General features: G+C 38.5%; 1 protein-coding gene across 1 annotated transcript in view; it reads right to left on the bottom strand.

The window, feature by feature from the left end:
* Positions 1-225: 225 nt before the first annotated feature.
* LOC134533255 (calcium-activated chloride channel regulator 4-like) overlaps positions 226-21000 on the bottom strand; it is a 271382-nt gene continuing 250607 nt past the window's right edge. The window contains exons 6-13 of the mRNA XM_063370688.1: positions 19048-19261; positions 16734-17066; positions 14998-15219; positions 14283-14438; positions 12182-12302; positions 10037-10192; positions 8172-9167; positions 226-7523 (exon numbers count right to left, since the gene is read on the bottom strand). Coding sequence (XP_063226758.1) covers positions 7171-7523; positions 8172-9167; positions 10037-10192; positions 12182-12302; positions 14283-14438; positions 14998-15219; positions 16734-17066; positions 19048-19261 — 2551 coding nt within the window. The 3' untranslated portion in view covers positions 226-7170. The remainder of the gene's footprint in view (positions 7524-8171; positions 9168-10036; positions 10193-12181; positions 12303-14282; positions 14439-14997; positions 15220-16733; positions 17067-19047; positions 19262-21000) is intronic.

Consider the following 21000-nt stretch of genomic DNA (forward strand, 5'->3'; position numbering starts at 1 on the left):
TTTTTATATGTATATAGGATATAGGCTAACAATTTCTTGTGTCTCTTCAGTATGAGAACGCTGTGCTATCTCTACATTTCAATGTTAACTAAGGATTCTAAAAGTTGTAATGTGTATTTTTTAAGTTGTCATTATTTCTTTTTTATGACTATAAATTTCTATAATTTTTTACATAAACCTTTAAAGGATAGTTGTACTTTTCTAAAGTTTATTTTAGCACACCATTACACTTAGTACTTCCCCAAAATGTTCGCATAAGTTAATATAAACGGATGACTCATGCGGGTCCACCATCTTTTCAAGATTTTCACAGATGGGAATACAGTGTTTCCGTTCCATTCACCAAATTCTCCTATCAAATGCCATATACCCAGACCTAAAATAAAAACAAAACCTATTCATGGAAAGTATGTTTATTTAAAAAAGTAGAATATATGAAATCACACAAAACAATTAAAATTAAAAAGTCATGTAACAAAAACATTTTGTTTAACTTTAAATAGAAAAACTGATACCGTGACCCGAACGTGAGTCAAAATTAACGCATAACTATCGCCGTTGTGTGCAATCAGCAACCTATCAATTTCGATATTCGGCTATATGTGTGCGCTCTGTACGGGAATCAACAAATCCAAACATGAATTATGCTAACCAGCACTGGCTACGTTTTCATAAGCGGTACACAGCAACGACGAAGACGAACAGATACAGGTTTTCTCTTCCTGTTTTTACATAGGTAACTGTGTAACTGGAATAATATACCTAAGAAGCGAAGAGCTGCCAAGTTGGTAGAAGTAAACATACACAGTTAGCAAGATGCCCAGGTTAGCATTGGTATGCTTGCAGAAACTTTTTAACCATTTTAAATTAAGTACATACTAGAGCTGAAATATAAGAATGAGATGAGTTTTTTTTTAAATTAGTAGTAAGTAGGTGTTCCTAAACATGAGTACAACACCAGATGTAAAAATGTGTTTAGAAGCTTTTATTACAAACATATTACACTTTATTCACACACCAACACTTTTTCACACTAAAATAACACGTGTTGGTACAAAATCAAACAAGTAACTGTACAACATGATTGACATATCACAAAAGTTTATCCTAACCTTTCAAATATTTGGTTATAGAGAGAAAAATCATACTACAGTATTTTTAACGTAATATAAAATACAGTCTCAAGGGGTTTTTGACTAACAACACTACTTTAAACTAAGTATTAAAATTGTATTCATCAGCACACAATTATAAAAAAACAAAAGTTTTTACAATAAATTATTTCCTGAGACATGAAAGTATGTCTGATTAATTTTTTAGTACCTAACTCCTGTGATTAAATTAAAACGTGCTGTTTACATCAATTGTAAAGTATGTACTTAACATAGTAGTACAAGCATGGCATGTATTTTATAGAATGACAGACTATGCTTGTAACTTTGTTTAGGTGTATTTTTAGTAACTTTGATATGTTTAAACTATTTTGGTAACAAAATAATGCATATGTACATAAAAAACATTTCTATAAAGTGAACCAGATAATAAACAAGAGATCTGTACAAGTTCAATAAACTGATACGTGCTTCTTGAAAACAGAAGCCATTTATTGAGATCGCATTGAAAGAATAGGCAACCTAAATCTGTACACGTGCATGTATTTGATTGAATATTGCATCAATTACAATTTATTTTCCTCATCCCATGAACTGTCTACTCTAGTGGTCATTTTTGGCATGAAACTACACAAATAATTTTCAAAAATCTAGAAGGTATCCTAAATTTTCGTTTGACTTGCAGATGTCATTAAAAAATATTAAAATCTTGGAAGAAAACAAATAACTTACTACGACATACCTCTTGTACTTTTATCTTACAGTTCTGTGCTAACTTAACATACTGAATCTTTTATTTTAAAAAGAAGTTTTGCATTGTATAGGGTGGATATGGTAACAAATTACTTAGTATTCATCACCACCTGCTTCTTAACAAGACTATCATTGTACATAAAAAACCAACAAATATGTTTTTGCAATACTTATTAATTTTTCAACGAAGCATAATGGCACATTGGTAGACAGAATTTTGTTCTGGGCCACCAAGGGTTTTGGTTTTTCTTGCTCTCAGGAAAATGCTGGAGTAGTTCTTTCTTTGCCATCCCTGATTGTGTTGCTTCCAACTTTAAAGACTGTGCCAGCTAATATGCTCATAAAAAAATTCTTATCATTGATATTTTTAATATATATGTCAATAACAAATTTATACTCTCTACAATTTCTTAAATTTAATTTTTAGGTCACTTTCAAAATATTATAACCAATTTAACAGTACTATATTGATAGCTTTCCATTTTACTCTATTCAAAATTTAATACATTTTAATATCTTTTATTTCCATAACAAGAACTACTTTTTTATCCTTTTAGATAAAAACAAATGTGGCCACTTATTAAAGCTGATATATAAGTTTGTTTAGCCCAATAAACGCTTCTGTAAAACTCAATCGAACAATCATTAAAATGTAATTTTGGTTTCTTTCAGCTGCTGAGGCTGCCAACTACTATTGCCGTGAACGTAACTAACAGCTACAGTTATTTATATTATATGAGCAAAAATATAGAAAATAAAGGAATCTTATATGTGCGGAGACCTAGCCCAGTGACATTTTAAGCACATATAAAAATAGTAGCCCTGTGCGAATATTCAAATTTTCGAATACAAATAAACCTCGAATACTTACACTTCATAATAACAAATACCGTGTTTTATCACATAACCGTCACACATTTTATACCAAAATCAAGTTTGAAAAGTAAGGGAGTATATTTTATGCGGAAAAAAAATTTTTGTTAGGTAAAGTTATTCATAAAAACAAAACCCATTCATGGAAAGTACGTTTATTTAAAAAGTGGAGTACACAAGAGCACGCCAAACGATTTAAATTAATAAGTCATTCAACAAAAACCTTTCTTCAACTTTAAATAGAAATACAAAATCTGGTACCCGAATGCGAACCTGAACTAACACATAACTGTCGTCATAGTATCTATACACCACGATAGATTGCTGGCTATCAAATGTAGTTAACCCAGCACTCTACAGATAGTGCGCGTTGCATGCAGTCGGCGAGATATAAATATTGATATTCTACTACGTGTGCGCGCTCTATACGGGAAGCAACATAACCAAACATGAATGATGCCAACTAGCACAGGCTACATTTTTACAAGCAGTACACCGTGGCGACGCAGATGAACAGATAAAGATTATAACGTTTAAAAATGTTTTTAAAAGAAAATTTACACATCAGCCAACATTGTATTTCCATTAATTAAATAAGTAAGTGGTAATGTCCAAATAAATATTATATTTCTACTTTAAAATACATCGTTTTATACGGAAAAGATACCTACACAAAGCGCTCAGAATCTAATAGCGGGACCGAAAACATTATGAAACGTTTACGCGAGATGTTTTTTCATCCAAATTTTGACACCCTAAAATATCGGTGCGATGATTATGCGCGTGCGACGATTATGCGATAAAACAGGGTATTCGCTTGCTTACGAATAGCTCATGAGTTTGTTAAAATGCAACGTTCACTACTGATATAAAGTCATTTGTGTGATATGAAATCCTTTTTAAATGTTTTGAACTTCATAATCAAAAACATAATTAAAAAGTGACGTTTTAAACATGGAACAAGTACTCATTCAAAAGTTTTTTTTTCTCGTGACTATTCGCTAAACAATAACAGAAAAAATTGTGTTTACAATTCAAAACATGACATATTTGTGATTTCAAATTTGAAAACAAAATAATATTTGTTTTCTTTTCACCACACGCACCAGAAGTACGAAAAAAATAAACATCATCAACCATGGACTACAACAACACAAAACTCGGACTCCATTGAGATGGGCATTAACAGAAATAATTGTCCTAGTTTTAACTATGTATAAATCGATAGTAACATATGGTCTTACATCATGTGATAGAGTAGCAGCTTAATTGCTGTATACATCTATGACAAAACAGCCAGTGTGATGCAAAGATATATAAAAAAATGTAAACAATGGTTTAAGATTCTGGATGAAAGTAGCAAAAATTGTGTTTATAATATTGCTGAACTATTTAACTGGTTGCCATTAACAATGAAAATTCATGAGTAAATAATATTTAAATATGTAAATATGTATGAGCTCATTCAATCACTATTTTCAAGATCGAGCCTTTTAAAATAAGATTTATGTTTTTTGTAAAATATACTGCAATGGATTTCACAGTATTTTGCTGTTCACAAAAAGTTTCCAGATCAATATGTTGTGGAAAATAACACGAATAGGAACTGAAATGAATGGTTGGTAGGTTGGTTAGGTTAGGTTAGCTGCATATTAAAAAAAATATATATTTCATTATTTAAATATTTTAACAAAAATTGCCATTTAATTATTATAGCTAATTTAACTTAAATCCGGCTTTCACTTTAGTATTATTTGCTTAAAACTCCAAAAGTTGTTGTATGATGCAAGAAAATTTTTTAGCACAATTCTAATTCTCTTTTTTGCTATTCAAAATCAACATTCTTATTCCTGAATAATTTTATATTTGTATTTGACTCAAACTAAAAACCTGATATTTGCTCTGGCCTAAAAACCAATGAAAATAACTCAACATAATTTCTATATTTCAAGGGGAAAAAAATCTTTCATTTCAACACCAATGAAAACAAAAATTATCAAAGTCATTTGTTCACCACAGGAAGGTCTTGGCAGTCCCCTGTTCATTGGCTGCTAATTTGCGCGATGCATATCCCTGGTTTGGTTTTTTATTTTTGATACGATATAGAGCGTCCCATGCATATATATTCCTGCGTTGGCGTACATAATTTAAAATGCAATGTAGATTCTCATGTAGAAGCTGTTCTGTTAATCTGATCAAGTGACATGCAAAAAATTGGGATAAATAGTTCAAAATTAGAATTATAGCAAAAACGATGGAAAAATCCAATATGGTTTCTCATTGGCTCAAGAATTGGCCACTTAAACTGTGTGCCAGTCGCTTGAGCAGTCCAAAAGTTAAAATGTTTGAATTTTAGCCTGCTATGAATGAACACAACAAATTTCCCTGTCAAGCCTACAAGCATAAAAGTCAAGACTTGATTAGACCCTCAAAAATAATTTATGGAAGTTGCAATGATATTTGCACTGCTTTAAAAATTGCTATCTTTATTATCCTGTTTTTAATGCTTTCAAAAAATAACCAAAACCAACAACAATTTTTTACCCAGGTGTCTAAAGGCCAAGACGCTCACAAGGTCAAGAAAAAGGAATGAACTTGAAGGATTGTTTTCATAGATAACATTATTAAATCATATTGATAGCTTCGCTAATGAGTAATGATCAATGATGTTGGCAGCACAGAAGCGAAAATGGCTATCTGCTGTGAACATATCTGTACTTAGTAATTGGAGATTTAAAGCACTGCGTAAACACCTCCAAAACGTACATTTTCAAAGTTATGTTTAAAGATATGTATTATAAATTATAACCATCAGTGTAAAATAGCTGTTGCCTTGCATGAAAACAAAAAGTTATTTTTAAAGTGTGACATTTAAAATTTTTTGTTAGTTAAATTCTGATTTGATTCTAAGAAACTAATATTTGCACAGGCATGTTTATATGTTTTTGATAAGAATATTATAAATGAAATTTTATTGTATGTTATATGATAACTATGGCTAAATATTAAGGTATTTATTATTTTTATTTGAAAATAAAAGTACTTATCTAAATAAACATTTGTAAACAAAAAGGCTATTTTCACTGTAAATCACTATCCCTTAAAAAAACTACGTTGCAAGCAAACTTTTGAACTCGAAATTATAGTCACATTGTTCAGTTATAATAACTACAGATGCAACCAATGACCAAATCAGAAATATCAATAATTCACACAGTTTTTACTGATTAACTTAAAACTGAAACTATTTTAACTACCATCATATTTGGAACCAACTTTAAAAAACAAGCAGACTAAACATTGTAATAAAACTAGCATATCCAAAACTGAAATTGCTGTATAAAAAAAAAGGTACTTACTGCACAAAAACGAGAGGTCTTTGCACCAAGATATTAAATTATAAATCAACTGAAGCCTAAAGAAATAATTACCAACTGTGGAACATGAATATATCTGGTATTCACAAAAAAATGCAAAAAAGTATACAAGAAACAAGAACTAACAACAATTACTAGCAAAAGTGCAATTACAATTTCATTTTATTTATATTAGCAAGTAGGCAGCAAAGACAACATTATTTTAGGTAACAATTCACTTTTCTTAACAATAAACACTGTACAACCCTGTACATAAACCTGCACGTGCATTTGTATGTATGTCAGAACTAAATGCCTGATATAAATGTTAGGTATAGGTAATATAACCTGGATCACTGAAATTCACATGGATAAAAAACACATAAGTAAGATTTTGTACAGCTGCTAGGCTCAAATGAAATAATATTTCTAAAAGGTTGGTTATAATAATGCAGTTTTTTTTGCAAATATTTGGTTATTCTTCAAATTGAAATTTCCAAATTAAAAATCTATTCAGCACATTTTTTCAGACCTTTCACACAAACAACAAAGGAAGCATTTTATACAAGTCTCCTTTTATAACTTGGCTGCAACCTTACTGTATAATTGTAATGACTAGATTTTAAATATTCTTTTTTTACTCCCACACTCATTAAAACTTCATTATGCAGTTAAATAGCAGCACTTTGTTTGAAAAACGAAAAAAAATGCCAATTCATTTCACACAATGCAATTGTCGTTGCTCGTCATCACTATTAAGGTACATAAAAGCGTTACCCGTTGCTAAGGCGTCTGCCCTGCACCGAGCATTCACTTAAGTCTCTTAGATAGTTGCCGATCTCAGAAACCCACCACGCTCCTCGTCTTCTGAAAGCACAAGGAGATTTACCCAGTCATCTTTAAATGTTGATATCTTGGCATTTTAACCATACGAAGGATAACACTCGACATTCATTTTGTGCGACACTCAAGTTACAGAAATGCATCGGTAGTCTCGTAACAACGTGGTGGTAAGATTCACGCACAAATGCAACAGAAATAGTAAACTCTGTCAGCGTCGTGACTGAGGCTTGCGCTCACACCATGGTGACGTTGCGCTTCTTGCGGTCGCCGCTGCTCACGGAGCTCAGCGACCCCTGCAGGCTGGGGTTGAACGGCACGAGGGAGCCGTTCTTTTGGTAGCCGCCGTTGGCGAAGGCGCCGGGGTGCACCCCGTAGATGGGGCCCGGGTGCTGGTGGCCGAAGGCCGGGAGGGGCGGCACGGGCGGGGGGTGCTGGGGGTGGCCCTCGTCGCCCGGGCCCCCGTACGGGCTCTGCCGCCTCTCGTGCTCGTGCAGCAGCTGCGAGGCTGTCCACGACTGGTAGGGGCTGAGGGTGCGTCCCCGCGGGAGCGTGCCGCCCGCCCCGTTGCTGGAGATGGTGCTGATGCCTGCGTCAGCCCGTCGCAGCGTCACACACTCTCTCCGCGTGTCCCCAGTGGGACTATCACAATATACTGGCTGATATAATGTAACATTAACAATTTAATGTGAAACAAAAATAATCACTGATCACCTCAAATAAGTGGAACAGTCTTGATCAACAATTTAATGAGCGTTTCAAATTATTGCTGTTAAAAATTTCCATGATCTTTGTTGTTAATATAATAGTACTTGTCCTGCTAAGGTATATAAATTGTTTATATTTAAAAAAAAAAAAACTAAATTTTTAACAAGATTGTGAGAGGAAAATTCAATTGAAATGTGGCTTACCAAAGACAGAACAACAAAATTCTCTTAGTATGTAAACTTTAATTGAATTTGGTTAAAATAAAGCCACAAAATAGAACACATCTAACAGATTCATCAAACAAAAAGTTAAACTGTATATTTTATCAGCACAGCAGTCCTTAAAGCTTCAGAAAAGGTGTAAAATGCAGATATGATTACAATTAAGTGTAGTAAATACTTATATGTATTTTACCTGGTTTCACTCATAATTTTAATCTTCTTTATTGCCTTAAAATTCTCACGATACTAAATTTATTTTCCACGCAACACAAGAATAGACACTTTATTTGTGTAGTGAATAACTGTACCTCCGTTGGGATGCGGCATGACCTGCGGAGACAGGTCGCGGTGCTGCTGGGGCGGCAACACCTGCTCGTGCATCTGCGGCTGTGGCGGCAGCGGCTGCAGCTGTGGCTGTGGCGCCGGCTCCTCCTGCATCTGCGCCAGGCTGAACCTCTTCTTCTCGTCGCCGATGTACGGCTCGTACTGCGGCGGCGGGGCGCGCTCCTGCTGAGGGGACGGCTCCCCCGTGCTGTCGTCTCGCTGCGGGGACGACGGCACCACGGTCGGGGACGCCAGCTGCTTGCTCTTGTGCTTCTCGCCGGCGCAGCGCTGGCGTCGCCGCACCAGCACCCAGCAGCAGCACGTCACCAGCAGCACCAGGATCAGCATCACGCTGGCCGCCGTCACCACGATCGTCACCACCCCGAAGTCCATTCCCCGGTCGATCCGAGGGACCACCGCCTCGTCCTGGGCCCCCTCGTGCAGCCACGACGAGTGGTCGTACGTGGTGGTGGGGGCGGTGGAGGGGGGCGGGGGCGGCGGCGGCGGCGAGGGCACCAGCACCCGGACCCAGTTGGACGGCGGGCCGCCGGGGTAGTCGTGCACACCGTCCGCGAAGCCCCGCACGCTCGCGAACAGAGGGATGTCCAGGAGGGAGGGGTTGCGGGTGAAGTCGAGGGTGAAGGCCGTCTCGGAGCCAGGGGGCAGCGGGAAGGGAGAGCCATAGTCCCAGGTCTCGGCGGCCGAGTCGAAGCGGTCCACGATGTCCACCACGCTGTGGGCGTACTTGACCTCGTACCGGGTGACGGAGTGGCCGCCCATGTCCGGAGCGGTCCAGGTGAGCCTGGCCTTCAGGTCGGACGCTATCACCTCCACCTTCAGGTCACCGATGCGGCCCACGACCGGCTGCGATGCGACGTCTTCCATGGTGAAGGTCACGGATATGGGCGGCAGGATGCGCTGGAAGGCGCTCAGCGGCTCGACAGGAGGGGTGGGGACCACGCTGCCACAGCATGTGGGAGCTGGAACAAGCAGAAAGTCGCATCCTCGTGAACTAAATATCATACCTCAAGTCCACAGTATTTCGTGACCAAGAGATTTAAAAAAAAAAAAAATGTTTTCATAAGAAAAAAATGTATTTTGTCATTTCATTTCGAAAACTTTGCCTCTGTATGTTAATGTATTCAATATAATTTTCACAGAAACAATGTTTGTGAAACAACATTATGAGAAAAAAAGACCCCATAGCATTATAAATGTCGAACCCATTTCCCCCCCTGAAAAATGAGCTGTAAAAAAAATTTATTTTATTATTTGCCTTATTTTTTTTCATTCTTTCCCTTGATTTAAAAAAAAATTCATTTTACATAAAAAAAAAAGCTTAATTCAAAAAAAATTAAAATTTCAAATTTTACTCTAAAATAAATTTAGAATATCTCTTAAAAATATCTCCATTATAAGTTTGTTTTGCCAACAACATAATTATATTCTGTTAATTTTCTTTAATAGTTATTCAAGTGGCCACTACCAAACTTGTGTCATCAGTCAGAAGTGGATGTTTAAATGTTTCCAAATAAATCATGAAAAATTGTTATAAATAGTTTTGTAGTACTTAAATAGTGGGTGATGTAATAAAGCTGAACTCTATAAACTTTAAAATTAATAAGTAGGTACATTAAATCTTTGTTAAGAAGTTTTTCAAGACACTTGGAAATTTATAATTAATAACAGTAAGGGTAAAGTTACATGTATTAATAGGTCATCTGTTAAATTTTTAATTGTGCGGAAATTTTCTTAGCGGGATTTTCTTAAAACTGTTTTATTTTAGGTTTTCAAATTCACATTAAAAAAAACAAACAAATAAAATAGCACGCAGATCTGCTTGGCGTACCTGAGTAGCTCGTCTGCAACAGAAACGTCTCGTGCCAGGCGTACGCAGTGTTGCCGTTGTCTGTGACCGTGACCTCGAACATGTACATGCCCGGGCCACCGTGCATCGGGTTGAAGTAGCGCGAGTACACCCCGTCTCCTCTCGTCAGGTCTGGATCTGCAAGCACCACCGGCCCGGGCAATCAGCGGGGGCCAGAGAGCTGCATTCACGCAGGAGAGATGAAGGATGAAGGTGCAAGTTATTGTACCTACTATTGATTAGAGCTACACGGTTTTATTTTTAGTCCGATTTCGTTCTTAAAACAAATGATTTCGGTTTTGTTTTTATTTTTAGAAAAACTTTTTTTTAATAATTAATTCATCAAAATAACGGTAAAATTTATATGCTGTGTTTTATTAGATAAAATAATTTATAATTAATTGGTCTGAAGCAGTTACATTCAGAAAATAAAAATTAATTAGCCAACATGTGTGCTTTGAAAGTGATTCAATTTAGAGATGCACAGTATAACAAATTAAATTAATATTTCTAATCCATACATGCTTGTACAATTTTTTTTGTCCAGAAATAATGATATTCCTTGAACTTAAAACATTAAAGAACACTTTTCTACAATTTGAATTAGGTTTTAGTTGTATGCTACTTAATGCCATGATATACCTTCCATTTCAGTGCATTAACTGGTATTTCAGAGTTGAATGGTTTTTTGGTACATTCTATTTAGTTTGATTTCGATTTTATCACAATTCACCATGTAATATCTTGTCCCTACTATTGATGCTAAACAAATATGTTGCAATGATATTCTATATTAGTTGGATTTTGGCACAGCATAAATAACCATCTTTGGGACAAAACTTAAAGTATGCTACTAAGTCAATCATACTGGCTAATACATAGAGTGAATATAGAGGTTGATCATGGAAAAAGATTTGTGGCTGATTTCTGCAGTGGCTACAAACGTATGACATGTACACTTTTACGACATCCGCCGTGCTCTCCCTGGTTGCTAGGGTTGCTGTCGCTCATCGCTGTCCCTTATGCGATGAAATTATTGTGCTAATTATCAATAACAATAACTCTTCCTTATTTTATCTTTATTAATCCACGGAAGAGGGCAGTCTCCAGAATTATTGAAATTAAATTCAGTTTTGATTAATGTTAATACAGGCCCATCAAAATATAAATGGCAGCGTGGTAAAATCTATGGTAAAATTAATGCAGTTTGAGATTGAAAGATGTGTTTGCGAACGATTACTATCAATTCACCTAAAACTATTGAGTAAAGACTATTATTTAACTTGTGTGTAAACATGCGTAAATCCTTTTTTTTTTGGTTGCTCAACTATGTGTTTACATTAAAAAGCCTGAGAATTCAAATAAAGAAGGAAAATTAACCGAATCTCGTGATATTACGTAAATGTTTCCGAATTTTTTGTAATGCTTAAACGTCCATGAAAGCGGTATTTTCCGTTTCACTTTTGCTAGCACAAGAAGAAATTTCAGAAATATGTTGTCATTTTCCCGGAATTCCCTGACGGTTTTAAATCCCCTGACACTACCCCGTTTTCCCGGTTTTCTAGTTCTGTAGCGATCATTTAATTGTTGCATACTTAAGACTCAAAATTTACCAACACCAATATAGGGAAAAAAACGGTGATATTTACTACACAGTGACATATATTGTGGCATGTTGCACAGAAGCCTAAACTCACACTATAATTAATTTCACTATGAGGTCCTATTCAACATCAAAGTTTCATAGGTACATAAAATTTTCTCTAAATCTGCAGTATTTTAGTAAGTTTATCACTTGATTTTACTCATTAGGTATCTACCTACTTATCTGCAGAAAATTTGTAATTCATTGAATGGCCCCTAAAAAGAAGCTAGCATTGTACAAATTATATATTTTAGATTAGCCTTAATATGTGAATGCATGAGGTAACCCAGTGCCTACTTGCCATTTTTTAACTACGCTGTCGTGCAAGGATTTTATATGTTCATATACATCTAAAAACAAATACACAAACAACCTTATACACGTCAATTTTACTTTACGTGTTAACAAGCTGCCCTGTGCATGCCGCTATTCGCTACAACTCGTCACGACTGAAAGATTCGAAGGAAGACGAGGGTCGTTACCTCCGCTGCCCGTGTCGAGCAGTTCCAGCTTGTTCTTGTAGAGGCTGCTGCCGTTGCCCGCCGGCCGTGTGGCCACAACCTCCACCCGCGCGCCCAGCACCGGGTAGTCCCCGCGCCTCACCTGGCCACAGCGCACGGCAGGTCAGACACAACACCGGAGCCAGCCAAGATCCTGTCCGTCACGTCCACCGGCGGTAACGAGCAAACAACCCCCAGTTCCTCATTCAGGAACTCTGAACAAGTACAATTTCAACTGACTGTGGAGTTTAACTAAGAGAACAAGATTAATCACTGACCAAAAAAAAATATTAGCACCTTAAGATTCATAACAGCCAGTCACTTCTTGGTGACCAGCTATCCTAATAGAATAGTTGGACTGATCGTAGTTGAAATTCGTAGCAGCTGTTTGCCGGCTACCACTAAAATATTAACCAAAAATTGACCTCAAATTGTCATGCTTTGATACGTACATACATGGAGTCTGACACTTAATTTTTTTTCCTGCAAAGTAATTTGATAGTGAGAGTATTTTTATCCTGATTTGTTGAACGGCATTAATAAGAGATATTCAAAATATGAGTAAAATAAGGCCTATGGAATGATAAAGAGAGAGACGCACACACACAGACAAAATACAGTTCAGTATATTGTACGTCCAACATCATGATCATTCTCACATACCAGTCTCTTCAGACAAACTGAATTATTTTCCCACTATTTTATTTAGGCCGACTAATCGTGCTTGTCCAGTTTCAAACAGGTGTGATGACGGGGCCTCACGTAGCTTCAGTCCAGACTGAACCAGTCAGTCACTAACAAACAATGCTGTCATGTTTGAAATACAATTTAACTGTACTTACTAAATAGTCAAATGCATAAGTTGAAGCAGAGCCTGATTTAAACTAACTGCAGGTGAGACGGTTCACAAAATTTTTGATCGCAATACCAAATTTTCAAATCCTTGGGGTAAAAAAAAGTTTATTTCAGATACTCAATTCTAGCAAAACGGGTATTATATCTAACATCTATGAATCCCATACCAGGCCACTAAATAATAAATTCCTGAAACTAATAATAAACAAATAATAAAAATGTTGTGTAACTACAAGATGAATTTTTGGTCAACTCAGAACTGAAATTCTGAATTAGAAACATTAGTACTTCAAAAACATTGATGATACTTAGCATTGAAAATCTGAGCTATAAACATTAATACTTCAAGCAATGCATGTAGTGGGACTGTAGTGGGAAAACACGAAGTGTTTGATTTTTCATAAAAAAGTAATGTGTTACGACTAGGGATGGGCCAAATCAAATCTTAAAATCCATAAATACCATCAAATCCTTAGTATTCGAAATATATGATAGGTATTCAGAGGTAAAAGATTAAAAGAAAATTATTACAGGAAATAAAATTAACTAAAAAATTCAACACTGATAACATCTGAAGTTTGCCAGGTCAATTATTTCTTCATACCTATCCTGTTACCATTCCCCACAATATTGTTATTTTTAACATGTAATTATATAAATAAAATTACAATATGTATTTAATCTGGAAACATATTTATTGGAACAACCACTTAAAGGGTAGAATGTTTCAAGATCATAGTTAATATTTTTCATTTATCGTACATTATTTTATTTTTCACCATTGAAACCTAGATGCGGGATCGGTGTGAATATTCAAGGTACTCTCAGGGTTTCGATTTTGAGATTCAGATTAGAGAATTCGACCCATCACTAGTTATTCTAATTTTCTTTCAGAAACACAAAAAAAATGTTTGTAATAGGTAATTAGTTTTTATTGGAAAAAAATTATTATTTACCTAAAACAGACTGGATACAACAGTTGTGAAAAAATTCAATCTAACAATAAGATAGGACTATGCATTGCACATTATCTTCTGAAACAAATCGAGCAGTGACACAATTAAATTTTTTTTCCCCAAAAAAACTAAAACTGTGAATTGCATTGTGAGTGGCTGAGGTTAGGCTTCACGGGCAGGCTGGGTTCCAAGCATGCAGAGAGCTGCCTAGTTGGGGACACAAGGGTGACTCTGACGGCAGTGCGAGCGAGGCAAGTGGGGCTGACGTGTACCTCGGTGTATATGACGAGAGGCCTGACGCCCTGGCTGGTCCAAGCGCGTGCCTTCACCACGGGCGCCGAGGGACTGCGCGGGGTCGCCATCACCTGCACGAAGTGCGGCTGGGGGTTGCCCGAGTACCGCTCCACCGTGTACACCCAGGTGCCCGTCTGGAACACACACGCACACCTCTCATCTGGGAACCTTCCTACTCACTGCCACAAACATATCAACAAAAACATTACATAAATAACTTTGTTTCATCAGTGTTATTTGTACAGCTGTACCAATTCACAAAATTTGTCCAATATGCAGATATGCTAATTCACAGATTTTGAACTGATAAAGAAGGAAACACATTTAGGTTAAAATATTTATTTATAAATTTACTAAATTACCCAAAATAGCTCATTCTAAGAAAAGCATGCAATGCAAATTCACATGCAATTTAGTTCATAAACGGAACATAACCTCTCTTTTTTTTAACTTGTATTTTTAGCTTGTTTTCATTTGTTTATTGATGAGCCATTAATTGCTTATTGAAACATGAATTTACTAAGGGAGGCTGGAAAATGTAATTATTTATTACATAATTATGTGAAATAGGATTATTTAATAATAGGTAACTATGAAATAATAATAATAATAAATTTTGAAGTTGATGTTATGAAGCTGCTGCCCGATAGTCGCTGGTTTGACTGGGGGCACCGGTCACAGAGGAGCACTCACCTCGTTGAGAGCTGCCTGCATGGATATCAGCTTGACCAGCAGCATCGCGCCGACCTTCTGGGTGTACACGGCCTGGGACGGGCTGACCAGCGTGATGCCCTTGATGAGCGGGTTCTCGATGCTGTGGGTGAAGACGGCGAAGGTGGCCGGCTCCCCCAGGGACTCGTCCAGCATGAAGCTCCCGGTGATCGTGCCGTCGTTGAGCAGCTCTCGCCTGTGAATCTGCAACCAACCATCTCACAACCTTAGCGACTAACCGACTTGAACGCCAAGCGAGATAAAACATTCCTGCTTTCCACTCTATATTTTTGAGATAGCATACAGTTCCCATAGTTGTATTGCAAGAAAATAGTTACGCACTCCTGTTTGTTGTGCCATTTATCCCAAAGCGTTGAGAAAAATCTAATAACTCACTGAATTAGATTGTACATAGGTAAATGGCACAAGTCAATGACGAAAGTAATGCCTGCCCAAATAAGTATTATGTTTATTAAGTTCAAAGAATGCAAAGTGGTTTATATTTCCATATGACTCTGTAGAGGTCAGGTCCGCTACCATCAAACTTCGTGCGTCAGCGCGGGTGTCTGCGCATCTCCCCCCCCCCCCCCCCCCCCCCTTCTTCATAATCCTAGTGTGTGTTTGATTTCTCCTCGCCTCCCCTCCTGGGGTTAGCGCATGCGCGCTGTGACGCACCGATTTAATATAAGCTGCTGTCAGGTTGTAATTCGGTCTTGTTAGCTTGGTTTGCTTGTCTCGTCTCGTCTGGTCTATTTCAGTAGCTTGAGTAGCTACATTGTCTATTTAATTCGGCATGTAGTCTGTTAGTCTTTAATTGTAACGACGTGCGAGAGCGACCTGGGGGGGAAGAATGTAAGTGTTATTCTTTTTTGCGAGTGGGGCGGTGGCCCTTGCCCTAATGTAACGTGAAATAATAGGCTGTCTTGTTTAAATTCCCTTTCGGTCCCCACCTAGAAAATTATGTTTGGATTTACTTAGTTAACTTAACTTTCAACTTGTAGTAACTGTTCTCCCCTGAGACGTCGACGTACGTAAAACGTAACAGCATGTAACTCTCTTGCACGCATTATTTTGTTGTTCACGTATTTTTGCCTTTGAATTCTCATATGATGTAACATTTCTGTATTTGAGGCGTCTGTCTTATGTGCACACAACGCCCCTTTTGATGGTCCGTATAGGGACCACGCACTGTTAAGCAGGTGTCACTTGCGTTTTTCTTGGTGTTGATGGATGGCTTGTCCACCTAAATAATTCGTCGTGTATGTTCCTTGTCAATTATTAATGTCACTAATTAATTGAAACTTAATTGTAAACATAGTCTGTCTTGCTGTCTTACAGTTCATCAGTATTTATATTTGGCCTAATTAAATGCAAACCTAAATCGTAAACTGATATTATGTATTTCCAGTAATTAAACCTGCTCCCAAACACCTTACCGCAGTTGCAGCCATGTTATGGCCCTCCTCGCCTCTAAGCTTATAGGCTTTCAACTCAAATTTGTAATTTAACATGGCAGCCAAATAAAATACAGGTGCATAAATAAAAGGATTATAAATAAATTAATATTGCATGAGTTATATAATATGTACTGCTTGAATGATGAATGAATTCAGTGTATCCCTGCTCGTATGAACATTATGCAAGAGACTGTTGAACTTGAAGCAGGGGGAGGACGGCTAGCAGGACCAGGGACCGTGAGATGGAGGAGAACCACGCACCTCGATGGGCATGCCCGCGGAGCTGCCCTGGTAGAAGTGGGAGGCGATATCGTGCAGCACGGTGGCCAGCCGGAAGTACGTGGTGAGCAGCGACGTGTGCATGTTCTGGCGCTCCTCCTGCACGGTGAAGGCGGGCGCGCCCGTGCCGTGCGCCAGTGCGTCCAGCAGCCGCTCGCGCGACACGTACGGGTAGTTGATGGTGGCGATGCGCGCCCGCACGTTGGCCGCCTCCGCCAGGATGGAGTTGATGTTGAGGGAGTGGTCCATCCCGGGCGCGATCAGCACAATCACGGAGCTGGCGGGGCCGTGCTTGCTGGCCCGCTCCTTCAGCATCTGCGACCACGTGGCATCGCACTGAGCACTAGGCACTAGCACTACTTCGAGCCGGCCGGGGCAAACACTGCCTTTCTAGAGACCGGAAAAATTCGCGGATCCGTTTCATGATAGGCTGAACTTCAGACATGTGTACAATTCTGCTGGTTCCGCTATTGGCTCGCAGTTTAACTGGAGCTCTCTGGGCCAATGAGAGACTATCGGCCAAAGAAGCGTCAAATCACAAGCTACCCAGTGGAGACACCTCACAATTTAGTACCCAATGAACACGCATGTTTACTTGAGAAATGCAGAGGATAATGGAGGCTATCCTAGAGGTCATTTAATCCGCAAATTTTTCCGGTCCCTATGCATTTCCATGCAATAATATTTTATAATATAATATTTTTAACTACCTACAGTGATTTTTTTACAACTATTATAACACTGAATTTTGGCATGATTTTCATTCAACTGTAAACTGTAAAATAGCTATAGCTAGTAACTTTAAAAATAAAACCATATAAGACTAGGCCACAGTTTTCTGTATAAACTATGTCAAGACTATGTCCGCAGCAATAAAATTTCTTCAGTCTTCGCAAAACACTTTATTACGTCTTGTCGCCAGTGAAGTCTTTAGAGATGGTAAGACACAACTACAGGAACAGGGGTGTTGGGGGGAGCAATAGCCTTAATTAATTTTGGGAAACCGTGGAAAATCCAGTATCAGGATGGCATGATCAGTTTCTGCTAGTCCATTTACGTACCGCGGTGCTTACAGGAAACTATCTGTAATTTTTGCAATAAGACTGAGCCCACCAAAGGGGTTATTTACAGGGGTGGCCATGGGTGGTACAAATGTGCAGAGTGCTACCCAATGGGTCTGATGGTGACATTAATCTCCTCTCCCACAGTTCACAAATCTCACAGAGTGAGTACAGAAGTAGAGTGTTGGGGAGTCTGTTCATTGATTAAGGTCAACATCTACCCTGCTACACAAATACGTGACCCAGCTGTAAACTATCAGTACAGACCTGTGAAATTCACGTTATTTTCTAGTGCCAGCTTATAATCCAAAATACAAGTGAACACTCAAGTCAAAGGCAGGTGTTTATTGGTAGCTGTCAATGTTCACTTTTTCTCCTGATTGCAATTCATTTGGTAATATGATTTTCAGTTGTTTTTTTTTCGTCACTGACTGTCAGTCTTTCAGTTTGTGTCAAATAACCTGTGCTCCAATCACAAAATGACAAGAGTCATTCGGTGCACAGATATTTCCAGTCTTAGACAGTCACCTGAATCTGATGTAAATTTTGCAGGTCTAAACTAATCAGTATCATGAATTTGTGCTGAAAAGGATAAAGGCAATAAACATAATTTATTTAATTTAATAAATTACATCTAGGTCATGGCACCAGGAATACCCATAACCCAGAGCTCTTACGAACCCCATTATAACCTAGAACTCTACAGATATCTATCAGAGGCAAGGGTGAAAACATGGAAGGTGGAAGAGAATGGGAGTATGGGAAGTGTGTGTGTGGTGTGTGTGGTGTGTGTGGTGTGTGTGGTGTGTGTGGTGTGTGTGGTGTGGTGTGGTGTGGTGTGGTGTGGTGTGGTGTGGTGTGGTGTGGTGTGGTGTGGTGTGGTGTGGTGTGGTGTGGAGTGCGTGGCATGTGTGTGTGTCTATACCAGGCGGTTCCCAATTCGTTTCGGCCAGGGAACCCAATGATTCGACTTTTCTTTTGGCTGAACCCCAACTCCTTCAAAGAAAGTTATTTGACAACAATTTGTGCCTGCATTATACGACATTCGTCCTGACTCACGGAACCCCTGTGTCCCTGCCACGGAACACCAGGGTTCCGCGGAACACCTTTTGGTAACCGCTGATCTATACATACACACATTCTCCCCAAAGCCAAAAAAAAATTTCCAGAAAAATCTCAACACCAGCAGCAAATGGGACGAGCAGAGGTCGTGAAGAGTGGTTGTCCACACTGACCTGGAGCGCGGCGCGGATGCCGCACTGCAGGCAGCCGGCCGAGTGGGAGTCGCCGGGCAGGTAGGGCAGCGACGAGGCCACCAGGTCGCGCGCCACCGGCATGGACAGGGGCAGCAGCTGCTGGGCCGGGATGGCGGAGGTCTCGTTCGCCAGCACCAGGCCCGCCTCGCTGCTCTCGGGCAGGTCGTGCACCGCCCACTTCCGCAGCGCCGACCTGCGCCAGCCCCCGGCACGCCCGTCACCCTCAGGGCCCCCCCTCTGACACCTCGAAGTGGGGGCAAACAAAGTGCTGTGTAATCAATTTTTAGATAATAAAACCGCTTAAACAGCACCATTTTCCATCTTGAAATACAAATTTTCCCGGGCGAGGACCCCCCGAACCCCCCCCCCTCCCCCCCTTCAATAGGTGGGATAGATGATTCTTTATAAAAAGGTATATTGCCCCCCCCCCCCTTCCTTTTGGATATTTAGTTGTTGCGCCCCTCACAAGTGAAAATAACCTGCTAGGAAAAAAACTATATGTACTGAAACGAATAATGACAGTGACAATTCAATCTTAGCAAACTAACAATTCTGACAGGAACCTAGCCAAGTGGAAGGTTCATGGGGTCCGGACCCCTCACTTACAGGATTTAAAAGAGAAAAAAAATTGCTGAGACAGAATAACACAAGGTTACAAAGATATTATTTTGGAAGGATATATTTTTTTTTAATCCTTAGTGGGCTACAATAATGTATTTCCTCCCCATTACAGCCCGACATGCCTCACACACTTGTGTTTCCAAGTTGTCTATATTTAACTCGAGTTACACACGTGTTTTTGTAGCATTTCTGTCATGAGTGCTTCATGTATTTAGTAACATTAACTTGTTTTAATGGATTCTTTAAATAATTGACTTCAGAACAAAGTGTTAAATAAATAATTATAAAAATGTATTAAATTTTTAGTTCTCTTTTCTCAAGCCAAATCATTGCTTAAATTTCTTTGTGTAAATGTTGGGGTTCTAAAATTCCACTATTCCCCGGGTTCTTAGTGTGACGATGCATTTTCTTTCATATTTAATTTGTGAAGCAAACTTAGTCATACAAAAATAATATAGAATGGATGAACCGGACCCCCTCTTTCCCCCAATCCTGGCTATGGCCTTGTGACAGTGCATTACAGCAACATGGCAGCTGAGGGCAACAGCCAAACCCACCCGAATAATATCTGAATGCGAGCGGCTCAAATAGTGACGAATAACTTAATGTGAAGAACCACACTATTCCAGATTAAAGACTGTTCACAGTAAGTAACAAATTAATAACATTAAAAAAAAATAATAATAAATTGTATGGTTAGGATAACTAAAATATGTTATTTAGCAGGAATAAGCATAAAAACTTTGCTGTGAACTATAAGACATAATTTCATTTGCCTAAAATATGAACTATCTTAAACAAACGTAAAGGAATGTACTTTGCACTTCCCGACTTCTTGCACACACATAAGAAATACCTTTTACCTTAAGAAGTTTAAAACAGCAGATATAAATAAACTGGACTGACAACAGTTTCAAACCACTCTTTTGTATTATTATTGGACAAGAAGTGCAGTGCAGAGCTTAAGTCACTTGAAGATCTATGGTTACCGAAAGTTTCTCTGGGTGTGCAAAGATTCATTTGTTTCTCTCACAACTGTACAATGAATAGGTATTCTTCTCAGCTAAAGAGAATGTTCACCTGAACTTCTTTCCAAATTATTTTAACCTATTGACGTAGGCCTGCGCAGTCACTTGACCGTCAAACATACCTGCCCTTGATGGTATGAATAAGCAGTTAAGTCGTCAAGCTTTTGAGAAGCAAAAACCATTGACTGCTCAAGACTACAACATAATTGATCAAAACTTAAAGAGGTTCGCAGGGCTCTGAAGTATGAAGGCCCTACAGTAACGTAAGTTTTAGCTGTACTTA

This window comes from Bacillus rossius, chromosome 6 (assembly GCF_032445375.1).
Source record: "Bacillus rossius redtenbacheri isolate Brsri chromosome 6, Brsri_v3, whole genome shotgun sequence".
NCBI lineage: Eukaryota > Metazoa > Arthropoda > Insecta > Phasmatodea > Bacillidae > Bacillus > Bacillus rossius.